The 12,854-nt window shown below is 37.2% G+C and overlaps 2 protein-coding genes across 3 annotated transcripts in view; one reads left to right on the top strand and one right to left on the bottom strand.

Moving 5' to 3' along the window:
* The window catches only part of LOC127520458 (SLAM family member 5-like), a 162,261-nt gene extending 159,637 nt beyond the window's left edge, over positions 1 to 2,624 (top strand). The window contains exons 4-5 of one of the 2 annotated variants that reach the window (XM_051908566.1): positions 1,318 to 1,632; positions 1,825 to 2,624. In XM_051908566.1, coding sequence (XP_051764526.1) covers positions 1,318 to 1,632; positions 1,825 to 1,976 — 467 coding nt within the window. In that variant the 3' untranslated portion in view covers positions 1,977 to 2,624. The remainder of the gene's footprint in view (positions 1 to 1,317; positions 1,633 to 1,824) is intronic. The other variant, XM_051908567.1, reaches the window with a different exon arrangement.
* A 1,635-nt stretch (positions 2,625 to 4,259) lies between these two features.
* On the bottom strand, positions 4,260 to 9,536 carry LOC127520467 (uncharacterized). Its single transcript, XM_051908586.1, has 5 exons — positions 9,411 to 9,536; positions 5,914 to 6,255; positions 5,415 to 5,543; positions 5,182 to 5,325; positions 4,260 to 5,085 (listed from the first exon to the last, which is right to left on the bottom strand). The coding sequence occupies exons 1-5, from the start codon at positions 9,454 to 9,456 to the stop codon at positions 5,069 to 5,071; spliced, it is 678 nt and encodes a 225-aa protein (XP_051764546.1). The 5' UTR covers positions 9,457 to 9,536; the 3' UTR covers positions 4,260 to 5,068.
* Positions 9,537 to 12,854: the final 3,318 nt, after the last annotated feature.

Below are 12,854 nucleotides of genomic sequence, written 5' to 3'. Positions count from 1 at the left end.
TGGATGTTGGGAGGAAATTAGATTAAATTTTGAATTACATTTAATTAAAATTAAAATAACCCTTTCACATATAAGTTTAAAATATTCTGGCTGACACACTATATGACAGATGTATTGCTTTTCTCACCATGTCATCAACTATCTGATATTCCGATTCTCAAATATGTGCAAGTGAGTGTTTTGTCATTTAAATACCTATATAATGACCTTGATCTTAATATATAATGTGAATTCATCCATTTGTGCCGAAATACATGTGGCGGGTGAACTGGGAGAACAATAGAGTGAGTGAGCTTTAAAGTTACTTACACAATGTGTATCTGATATGAATAAACGTCAGCAAATTATATTTGAATGGATTGTTATTGCTGCTTCCATAGACATCAGTGTGTATTTCATTGGCTGTTGCATTGCGACACCACAGGATATCGAGTCGGCCGACAGCTCCAGATATTTAGCATGCTAGATATTTGTCTGGCGTCAGCGAGGTGTCAGCGAGCCTCTTTGATGCGTTGTTGAGTAGTTCACACATAAAGATTGGCGAGTGCCGATCACTCACTGATTTTTCCCCGATCACAGCCCGACCTGTCGGCGAGCTCGTTAACTGGCAAATCGGGCTTAAAATCCTGTAGTGTAAACTTGGCATTAGTGTTTAATGTTCTGTTTCTGTCAGTCATGTGACAGTGTTTTCAGCTTATTTTAATAAGCAGATTTTACTTGAATTTTATGGGTTTTGTTTGGCAGCCATTGCTGTCCGTCATTCGACCATTTTATAATCTGTTTTGTTTTTGTAATTATTGATTATTTTTGTAATTTTACATATATTTGCATATAATTTAAGAAAACAGAAAAATACTGTATAAAAATACAGCAATTTTTCTGTATAAAACAGTGAATTACTGTAATTTGTCATCAATGTCACAATACTTGAAATAGCAGTTGTTAATTTAGAGATAATTTTTGATAAGTTCTGACTACAATTTAAAATAAAAGAAGAAAATCAGTTATTTTCTGTAAAATTAGGATTTTTTTTTTACATTGTATTTCCTGAAGATAGCGTGGTTCTCAACCTTTTTGCCCCTAAGGCCCCCTATAAGGAAATATTCCAGAGTCCCACATGAGACATATGGTTCACCATTTGACAAAGGTGCTGTATTTAAAGTGCTTCCCCCATGATTACAAGCCAATTAACCACTTTTAGAGCCATTTAGCACCATTTTTGTTTAGAGTGTTAAACCATTGTAAAAGTTATTTAACAGCATTAATCTGTGACAAACCCTGTTTCAGTTTGTACTCCTTTTGTGTTTGATGATACAGGTGAACTTAAGTCAGTGTCAGTGATGGAGGGAGATTCAATCACTCTAAACTCTGATCTTACTGAAATACATGACAGTGATCTGATTCTGTGGTGGTTTGAAAACATTTTAATAGCTGTAATCAATAATCAGGTCAACAGCTTCACTGTATATGATGATGTTCTTGATGGGAGATTCAGAGACAGACTGAAGCTGGACAATCAAACTGGATCTCTGACCATCACAAACATCACAACTGAACATGCTGGAGTTTATGAGCAACAGATGTCTTCAAGAGAATTCTTTCTCGTAAAAGCATTCAGTGTTTCTGTCTATGGTGAGTAAAGATCATTTGTCCTATCCATCAAATGTAATAGTTTGAGATGAGAGACCGTATAAACACTCACTTAACACACTGAATCAAAAATAAGTTCATATTTCTGTTTATTCAGAAATATTAGTTGATGTCAGCGCTGATATTAGTGTTTATTGACTGATCTGATCTCAGTTTGATGTTTTTACTCCTCAGACTCTGTCCACTGTTGTGGTCCTACTGAAGCTGTGATCCGATTGGTCCTCTCTGCTCTGGTGGGCGTGGCTACTGTCATTCTTCTGGTTTATGACATCAGATCCAGAAGAGCTGAACAAGATCAAGAACAGATTCACACATCAGGAAACTAAATGATGTAATTTCTCATAACTATTTCAATCATTTATTAATCTTCTTTTATTTTAATGGTTTTATATTCATCTGTTGGTATCGGTGTTTATTTATCGGCGGCTCATTTCCACCCTAGAAAATCATTTGAAAACAAAAAGCAACAAATTCTCACTTTAATGCTCAAAGTATCAAATGTGACAGTTTATCATGACAAATATACTGAACATTACAAAAGATCGCTTTGCTCACACTAGATTAGTTAGTATAACATACTTTCCCTTTTTAACTTGTTTTTTAACCTTTTTTTTTTTTACAGTCTAATTTTTTATATTTGATTGGGGGCTTTAAACACTTAAAGGATCTTGTGTGTCTTTCATTGTGATTATTGTTCAGTCAGAGCTGGTTAATGGTGTTCAGATCAGACGTCTCTAATAATAATTAAATAATGAAGCTCCTCTACTGGCTGAACATAAACACACTGAAATATAACAGCTCTCTATCTTTGCTTTATTCAGTGTCAAATTTTGAAAATCCAGTTTTAAAGGCTTTATTGCTTTATTGTTTATATTTTCCTCAGATGAGACACACAGATCTCACTTTACTAATACTGCTGTATATTTGTCATATGTATTTGCCTGCTGTTATCAATAAAGTTTTCTCACTCTGAGGTTCAAGAGTCTCTCCATGTTTTATTATATGTTTGACGTTGAGCGCCTCCTGGAGGAAAATAAACAGCTTTACATTATTAAAACATTAGTTGAAATTTTCACATAATTATCAAGCTCATTCTTTTTATACCACTGGAAACATTTTATATACAGCATAAAGTATTGAGACAGTAAAGACAAAATTGCTCTGTTAGCTGTGGTGTCAAGACATCTATAAATATGATTTAAAGATTAATATGAGGTAGATGACTGTATTGACTGTATTAAAGGGCTAGAAAAGCATTTCAAAGTGTGAAACCAAGAGTCTGGTGATGTCTATGGGTCACAGACTCGCTACTGCGATCGCTTGTAAGGGATTTATAACTAAATATTAGCTTTTACACATTTACATTTAATTTAAGTTAAACCGTCCTAATACTTAGGCTCACATTAGGCAGAGGGATGGAACTCTAAAAGCAGTGGTGGATAAAGTACTCGAAAGCCATACTTGAGTAAAAGTATAGATATCTTACCAGAAAATGACTTTGGTAGAAGTTAAAGTCACTGTTTAGAATATTTCACTGTTAGACCTTGCCAGGCTTTTTTACAGTAAAATAATGGCAACACTGTTGCCAGTAATCTACTGTTGATTGTACAGTTATTTACTGTAATCTACAGTACTGTAAAGATACCATGCACTAAATTAAAACTTGTGTTACCTCATTTCATTAGCAGAGACCAACTGCCCAAATTCTCTGACTGCCATTTAAATTTACAAACTAATATTTATTATATGCTAATATGAACATATAATTATTATGGACTTATTTCTTTAGAGTTCACTAAAAACATTTTAAATAAAGATATTTTCACAGCATTAGCAACTACACAGTCACCATCTGTTAAATAAAACAACATGCAGCGTATCACCAATGTCTCTTGATCTTCTCCTGACCCTAAGCACAGGCTCTACTCTTCAGCACAATGGTGACCCACAAAACTCAATTTTACAGTAAACTACTGGCAACAGTGTTGCCAGTATATAACTGTTTTTTAACTTACAGTTTGTTACTGTTAAAATACATTTTGTGGGTGTGTCTTTTTATCTTACACCTTTAACTCTTTCAACCCCACAGGATCATCCTCTAATGTCCACACTACAGAGTAAAAGTATCATTGACACTGTGTTGCAGTGAGATAATTAAGTTAATGTTTAAGTGATGATTGAGCATTAATGATGAACACCTGCTGTTAACAAGCAGAATCACTGAAAAGAGGAACAAGAACGGAAAAAATATGAGCAGAAACTACAACTACGAGCAGAACTACAGCTGTCTTCCAGCCATTACACATTATTACACTTATTACTGACCAGTTTAACTTTATTTCTACAGAAGACCTTATTGAGCATTAACAGAAGTTTAGATGTTGATGTTTTATTGAAAATGTTTGGTTTGAGGAGAAGAGTGTTTGCTTTAGTTGAGCTCTTGACCCATGACTTTCTATACATCAGTTTTTGTTTTTTCTCTACTTGCTTAAACTTTTTTTGCAAGTCACATTTGTTAAGGCAGAAAGTTATGTGCTGATAGTTATGTATTGGTGAAGGCATAACCATCACATAGTCTTTTGATTCACTGAATTCATACCGTGTTTTATCCATTGTTACATTATTAACAGACTAATATTTCACATTATCACCACTGTGAAACTACAGCAAGAGTTCCAACAACAATCAGCTAAAAAGAGTTTATTTTTAAACACCATGCACAAAAAACAGCTGCAGCATTATTTAGACACACACAGATATCAGCTGGTTCTTACGCTGTTTAATCACAGACATAGTATAATCATTAAACATAAAATACCCATTAAAACAAAGACTAGACACAGAAAGAGATCGGTGAATTAAACAAGTCCAAGATGATTACAGCATCATAACAACAGCCAAAAATCTGATCATCTTCATGTAGGCTTTTTCCTGCCATAACAAATGTGTTTTATAAACACTCAATTACAGCAGCCAGAGAAAGCTAATGTAAAAGAGTCAAGAGCTCAACTAAAGCAGACACTGTTCACCACGATGGTGACTGCAAACTTCAATAAATTTGCTTGAGCCCCTGCCCCTTTGATCGTGAAAGTGAAAGTGCCCTTTGCGGTCGCATCGCGGTGCCCCCGTGTTCCCATTTCTGCCCCCACCCCTCCCATGGAAGGACATTCATAGTGAGAAAACTTTATTGATAAAGGCAAGCAAATACATATGACAAATATACAGCAGTAGTAAAGTGAGATCTGTGTCTCTTTATTCATTTTTGTATAAGATAGAAATATATACAAAGTCTTAATAAGTTTTTAATAATCTGATACTGAAAGAGAAGAAGCTCAAATAATCATCAGCATTTATTATGACAAAAACATTAAAAGAACAAAAATCACACTTGAAGAATCTTTAAAGTTCAACGTTCCGTTTAGATTTCAATACTTTCTGAAAAAGATGAACATATAAAGCCATTAATTAATAAATCTCACAAATATTAATATATGCAAAATCAGTTTGTGAAAGATGACATCAATCATGTACCTGATGTGTGAATCTGTGCTTGATCTCGTTCAGCTCTTCTGGATCTGATGCCATAAACCAGAAGAATGACAGTAGCCACGCCCACCAGAGCAGAGAGGACCAATCGGATCACAGCTTCAGTAGGACCACAACAGTGGACAGAGTCTGAGGAATAAAAACATCAAACTGAGATCAGATCAGTCAATAAACTCTAATATCAGCGCTGACATCAACTAATATCAGCACTGCCGTACCTGAACATGTGTGACAGAGGTGAGTGATGTCCAGATGTTGAGTCTGGTTGCTGATGGGATGCGATGATGATGATGATGATGATGATAATGAAGGCCAGTCTGTGCTGATGACAGGAACAGTCAGACGAGCTGGAAAACATGAGCGAATAAATGAACAGTAAGTAATTAAGAGGCTGTTTTATCAGTCAGTGTTTGAATGTTTTTATTGAGAGTAAGTGAGTGTTTGATGCTGAAACTGTTAGTCTTCATATTAATTAACTTCGCAAGATTTATGAGATGCAAATTTAACAAGATTACACTGTCAGGAAAATGTCATACAAAATGAATTTTTTTTTTTTTAAAAGGTGAAAGAAAGTAAATCAATAATTGTGTATCTGATATTAAATGAGTGGATTGATTATTTTATAAATATTTATTAAATAATTATTTGTGTAAAAATATTTAAAGAAAATTATTAGTATGAAGTTGGCAGCAGAATGACTCTGTTATTGTGACTCACCGTAGACAGTAACACTGAATCTGTATGTGGTCGTTTTCATGCCTCTGATATTTATTTGATATTCTCCAGAGTCTGTGATTCTGGTGTTTGTGATGGTCAGAGATCCAGTCTGATGATCCAGCTTCAGTCTGTCTCTGAATCTCTCATCAGGACCATCATCATATGTGGAGAAGATTTTATCCTCTTTATCGATTTGAGCTATAAGAGTCCCTGGACGTTCAAATGTCCATGCTATCACATCATTTCTCTTTATTTCAGTAAGACCAGATTCTAGAGTGACTGAATCTCCCTCCATCACTGACACTGACTCTGTCTTCACTGCATCTGTAACACCAAACACACCTGAAGAACAGAACAAGATTTTTATGTTTAAATAAATATATTTTTTTAATAAATGTATGATGGTTAATAAAGTAAATAGTTTAAAATTTACATTTGAAATCAATAATTTCCAAACAACAAAACAGATTAATGATTGCATCTTTCTGGTGATTTTGAATAAAACTCTCATTTCCTGATGGAGGAACTGAAGCTGATTTGATTTTTGATTGATTTGTTTATTAAATAGGGACAATGCATGTTAATGAACATCAGTATAAAATACAAAATGAAAACAACGGATTTGTCACAGATTCAACCTGTTCACGCTCTTTATTAAGAACTGTTAAATACTCACCAGACTTCACACATGCTCTGTCTGGTCTTGTCACTCACTACCGTGTATATGAACTTACCTGACTGCTTGCCTGCCTTGTGGATACTTACTTATCTTGAAGAGGCACTCCGTTCTGGGGAAACCGCTGGGATGAGGAGTGTTGACGTACTGCACCCCTACACTCACACTCCACGTTGGCTGTCTTCGTAAAGAGGAAATCTCTTTTCTAGTGCTGGAGGGCTCCACTGCAGATATCATCCTGGGATGCCTGTGGATGCAAACTCACTCACCACACATCTCCTGGTCGAATGGTGATATCCTGTCATGGAGCGAATACTGTTTCCAGAACTGTCTTGAACTCCCCCACAAACCAGTTAAGAATTATCCTCAAATTTCTCTAAATGCTACCACCATCAAAAGCCCACTCTAACAGCCAAAGTGGAGATTCCTTGTGAGTTCTGGGTGTTCCAGGATGTGTTCAGCAAACAACTGGCTACCAGATTACCACCTCACCAGCCATGGGACTGTACCATCGAGCTGCTGCCTGGAGTCACCTTGCCCAAGGGTAAAATCTATCTATTATCTCTTCCAGCGCAGAAGGCCATGGAGGAGTACATCGAGGAGGCTCTCAATCGAGCATTAATTCATCCATCTACCTCCCCTGCAGCTTCCAGCTTTTTCTTCATCACAAAGATGGACAGAGGCTTGAGGCCCTGCTGAAGCTCAGAGAACATCAGCTGTATCTGTAGTTGGAGAAGTGTGAGTTCCAGCTTCCCTCTATTCACCTTCTTGGCTACATCACTGATGAGTTTGGCATCCAGATGGACCAGAAGAATGTCCAAGCAGTCAAGGATTGGCCTCAGCCTTCATCGATTAAGGAGCTCCAATGCTTCCTAGGATTTGCCAGCTTCTATGGAAGATTCATTGCCAACTTCAATAGAATACCTTCACCATTAACCTCCCTGCCCTGTCACAAGCCCATGTCTCTGTCCTGGGATCCATCTGCCACAGAAGATTTCCACCAGCTGAAAGAAGCGTTCTGTACTGCTCCTATCCTTGCCCGTCTGAACCCTGACTTCCCATAGTAGACGCTTCCTCCAACGGAGTAGGAGAGGTACTGTTACAGCAGCAGGGTAGCCCCCAGTACTCCATTCTTTTCCAAGAATCTGTCCCAGACGGAGTGGAACTACGATATTGGAAATCATGAACTCCTGGCTATTAAGCTGGCTTTGAAAGAATGGAGACACTGGCTGGAGGGAGCAAGACATCTTTTCGAGGTAATAACAGACCATCGCAATCTCGAGTAGCTTTTGAGGTTTCTTCAAGAAGCTCCCCAACTCAATACCCATCAAGCTTTTTGGGTCCTCTTCCTCACTTGATTCAACTTTCACAGTTTTGCAATTATGGCCTACCAAAGGACATTGTCTCAGGCCGAGGACCCCAGTTTATATGCCGAGTATGGAGGTCTTTCAACTGCTGGAAGTTTCCGTGAGCCTATCATCAGGCTATCACCCACAGTCCAATGGGCAAACAGAATCAAAAATCCAAGAGATTGGTCACACGAAATATGGAACTGCTATCTTCCCTGGGCTGAGTATGCTCAGATTTCTACTCTACAGGATTAACACCTTGCCAATGCATACAACGTTTCCAACCGCCCCTACTTCCCTAGTCAGTTGAGCCATTGGAAGTTCCAGCTGTGAACGACTGGTTTCAGAACGATTGGTTGCAGTATTGAGGCACAAGAGCCAGGCCGATGCCGGAAGATCTGCTACTCCTGTTTACGACCCTGGGCAGAAGGTCTCGCCTTCCACCAGCGACATCCGCCTCCAACTTCCCTGTCACCACTACATCTCCATTCACCATTCAGAGACAAATAAACAAAGTCACTTACCAGATGAACTTGCCTTCCATTTACAAAATTGCACCCACCTTCCATGTCTCTCCTCTCAAACCTCACAGTGACTCTCGTCTCTTCTCCCACAGTCTGGCACAGCTGATGTACCTCCTCCAGTGGAATCAGACGAGGGGCACTCGTCACTCAGACATTTTGTACTCCCCATGATGGGGCGGTTGTCTCGATCTATCTCATTGACTGGAAGAGATGGGGGGAGGGGGTACAGTCACAGACTCAGCCCAACATCAGTGGCAGACCCTTCAGCTCCACATACTCGTTCCAACTCACCCAAACTCTGTTAAATACTCACCAGTCTTCACACATGCTTTGTCTGGTCTCGTCACTCACTACTGTGTGTATGGACTTACCTGAACGCTCGCCTGCCTTGTGGATACTTACTGATCTTGATCATCCTCAGCTTCCTTGTATTGACAATTTTCATTCCCTTTACAAAGAGACTTTCAATAACCAGCTAAGTGGTGACTCAGTGACTTTCTCTGCTACAGTTTGCACACCTGATTCATTCCTTGTGTTTACAAGCTACAATAAAGAAGCTGTATCTGTGAGTCTGCTGTCTCCTCTTCTGTTTGTGACAGGATTAAAGCAGCATTGCTCGTTTATATCTGTAATCCCCAGGCAGGTAAAACGAACAAAGACATTGATAATAACAATATACAAATACTCACATACAGTACATAAATATATAGTTCCCCAAGTACAAGAGAAAAAAATTAAAACATGCATAAATAAAAATGATTACAGATTTGAGCTCCACACAATGTCAAACACAGAAAACTCTTTTCCTTAAGATGAGAATCACGTCACACTGAAACTAATGCTGCTGCTGTTTGAGCTTCAGTGTTTTTATAGAACCAACATTTAGAAAAACAAACAGTGAATCTGAAGCAGAAAGAACTGAAATCATAAAAACACATTTAAACTCACCAACCAGACGCCACAAACACAAACAGAAGAAAACAGGGTGAAACATCTTTAACAGTTTCAGTCCACAAATACGAAAAGACAAACTCTGCAAAACTGCATCAGTAATAAAATGACAGATGTGCTGATGTGAGGCTGCTCTGTAATAAAGAGAAGTGAAACAACCATCAGCTAAAACAACCACGCATCTCTAAATGTTAATGCATGATGTGACCGTCTATCTCTATTTTTGGCTGATTATTTCACACTCTGAACATTGACACTTTAAGCTCCCGTAGGCATTAACTTCCTCTAAGTCAATGACATCATTTTCAACAGAAATAAACTGACCAATAATGTGTTAAAAACAACTTAAAGCAACAGTTTCATCTTGTCACGAGATCCTGCGAGTGTTTCGCTCTGCTCTCTCCTGTAAAGGCCCCGATACACTTCAGGCGAAATTGCAGAACGAACGGATGTGACATCATTAAAAAAAAAAAATCAAATCTGATTTTGTTTTTGAAATGATGTCCCATTAGTTAGAAACAGCTTGCTAAAGGCCGGAACACACCAAGCCAACGCCGACGAACTAGTGGCGAAGAAAGCAGACTGCGGGGTTGGCTCACGTCGGCAGTGTCTGTGTCCAAAGTTGCCCTGACACACCAAACCGACGCTCAACACCCGACGGATAAGTAGCACGTCATTCTGCGCCTGCGCAAGATGAAATGCATTTCCGTACCAGCAGGTAGCAGCAGCTGAACGGCCAATCAGAATGATCAGATGGCCCGACGGACCGAAGAGCTCCGATGCCGATTCAACATTTCGAATCGGCCGAAAAAAAGCCGGCCTTAAAGTGAACTTTCCAGAAAAGTTCGCTACGGCTGGTAAACAACTTTGTACTACCATTGGTCCATGGCGATTACGTAATAGGTGTGTGTTGAGGCTCCGCCTTCTTTCACATGGAAATCTTTTCAGGTTTATTTCTCCCGTTCAGTCTTTTGAGGTCAGACATCCGTGAGTGAAAACATGAACACACTGGAGAGCTGCTTTATGGTAGAAAAAAGAAGTTGTACTTCTAATGAAACGAGACACTGACACTGTTTTTCATGTTCAATACTGTAAAGCTGCTTGATTTTAAGCAATCTATTATAAAGTGATATAAATAAACGTGACGTAACTTTACTGGAGTGTCGAATAGCAAAGCATGTGTGAACATATTGTTGCTATGATCAGATGATTTACTTATGCTTTATTTAAAAAAAAAAAAATAGCTGTTTTTTTCAATTTTGTGTGTTTATTTTGTTACTGAGAAGAAAGCGCACAGCACATTTTTACATATTCATGTAAACGCGGCTCTCAGCAGTGTCGGCGGCGTTGGATGTTCGCTAATAGTATATCACTGGTCACATATTTCAAACCTCATTTTACCCCTAAACGAAGAATGAAAAATAACTTTGCAATGAGTATATCGGGGCCTTAACCCTTTAAAACCGGATGGAGCGCCCGCGCTCCCATTTGTATCTCATTAAGAGCCAATAAAAACTGAACCCATAATAATAACCCATAAATAATAAATTCTTTTTGCATACAAAACCAGAGACTTTACAAGTTCAGATCAAGCCTCCAACATGCTTCTGTTGCATTGTTTTCACCCTCTAATGAGTCTGAGTAATATGCGCTTACAACAAAAACAGCACAGCCGCTAACTGAATACAAATATGTAGATTTCACATGCTCATAACTTCATGAAAAATGCACAGATCGTAGAAAATGTCACACATCATTATTTAAAGCAGATTCTTATGATTAAAATGAACCCCAAATCAACATAATATATTGCGATGATCACAAGATATTACTCACAGAATGATTTAACATACTCGGCTAAAAACATCTCTCATCTTTCCAGGATGCATGTGTATCTAATGTTCCCGGACCCATCCATGTTCGTTTTCCAACGTGGAATAACACAAAATAGGTATCATCTTAAAGCTTAGCTTTTTAATGCATCTATCCATTTTGAAAAACTCCTAACGAGTGCTGAGAAGTGCCTCTAAACCGGAGTTTACCCCCCGTGGGCGCCATCTAGCTGCAAAAAAATGAATAACACTTTATTCAACTATACTTCATGCTATCACCACAAAATTTGAACCAGATGCAGCCAATAGCATCACCAAAAAAGAATTTTTCTCCGATCTTATTGCCTTCCTGAATTATTCCATGTCAAATAAAAAAAAAAAGAAAAATTATTAAAAAAAATTATATATATTTTATGTCTTTTATCAGCAGTTTCTCAGCATGAAAATGTCCAAATGTAATGTTTAATATTTTCTATGATATTTTCTATGAATTTTTTATTATATATATATATATATATATTTATATTAATTTAATATATTTAATATTTAATGTTTTTAATTGTTTATATTTTATACATACATATATATATATATATATATATTTGTAATATTCTTATGCATATAATTTATATTTTAATATATATATATATATATATATATATATATATATATATATATATATATTTGTAATATTCTTATGCATATAATTTATATTTTAATATATATATATATATATATATATATATTATAAACTGTATAATATAAATGATACCTACTTTTTGACTCTCCTTGCTACAGTTTTGGAGTTATGAGTCTTTACTTTTGTGTATGTCGCTCAGAGAAAAAAAAAAAAAACTCTAAAAAAGCCAGGTCTTAAAGGGTTAAAGGATTAGTTCACTTTAAAATGAAAATTACCCCAAGCTTTACTCACCCTCAAGCCATCCTATATGACTTTCTTCTTTCTGATGAACACAATCGGAGTTATATTAATAAATATCCTGACGCATCCAAGCTTTATAATGGCAGTGAACAGGGAAATGACTTTGAAGCTCAGGAAAGTGTATCCATCCATCATAAATGTACTCCACACGGCTCCAGGGGGTCTTGCGAAGCGATATGTGTGTAAAAAAAAATATCCATATTTAATATGTTATAAAGTAAAATATCTAGCTTCTGCCAGACCGCCTTCCGTATTCAACTTACGAGAAAAGTTTTGTAAGTTGAATACTGAAGGCATAGGACATAGCGTAAGCATTTTGAAGTGCGAGAGGTGATACGCCTTTTTCCTAAGTTGAATACGAAAGGCGATCTGACGGAAGCTATTTTACTTCATAACGTGTTAAATATTGATATTTGTTTTACACAAATGCATTGCTTTGCTTCAGAAGGCCTTTATTAAACCCCCACCCCCGGAGCCATGTGGAGTATGTTTATAATGGATGGATGCACTTTCTGGAGTTTCAAACAGGTGGTTTCCGTGCATTGTAATTATAAAGCTTAGGAGCTTTGGGGTGATACTCCGACTGTGTTCATCAGAAAGAAGAAAGTCATATATACCTAGGATGGCTTGAGGGAGAGTAAAGCTTGGGCTAATTTTCATTTTAAAGTG

Source organism: Ctenopharyngodon idella, chromosome 10 (assembly GCF_019924925.1).
Source record: "Ctenopharyngodon idella isolate HZGC_01 chromosome 10, HZGC01, whole genome shotgun sequence".
In the NCBI taxonomy this organism is placed as follows: Eukaryota; Metazoa; Chordata; class Actinopteri; order Cypriniformes; family Xenocyprididae; genus Ctenopharyngodon; species Ctenopharyngodon idella.
The sequence above is the reverse complement of the archived record's forward strand: the minus strand, read 5'-3'. Positions and strand labels throughout refer to the sequence as shown.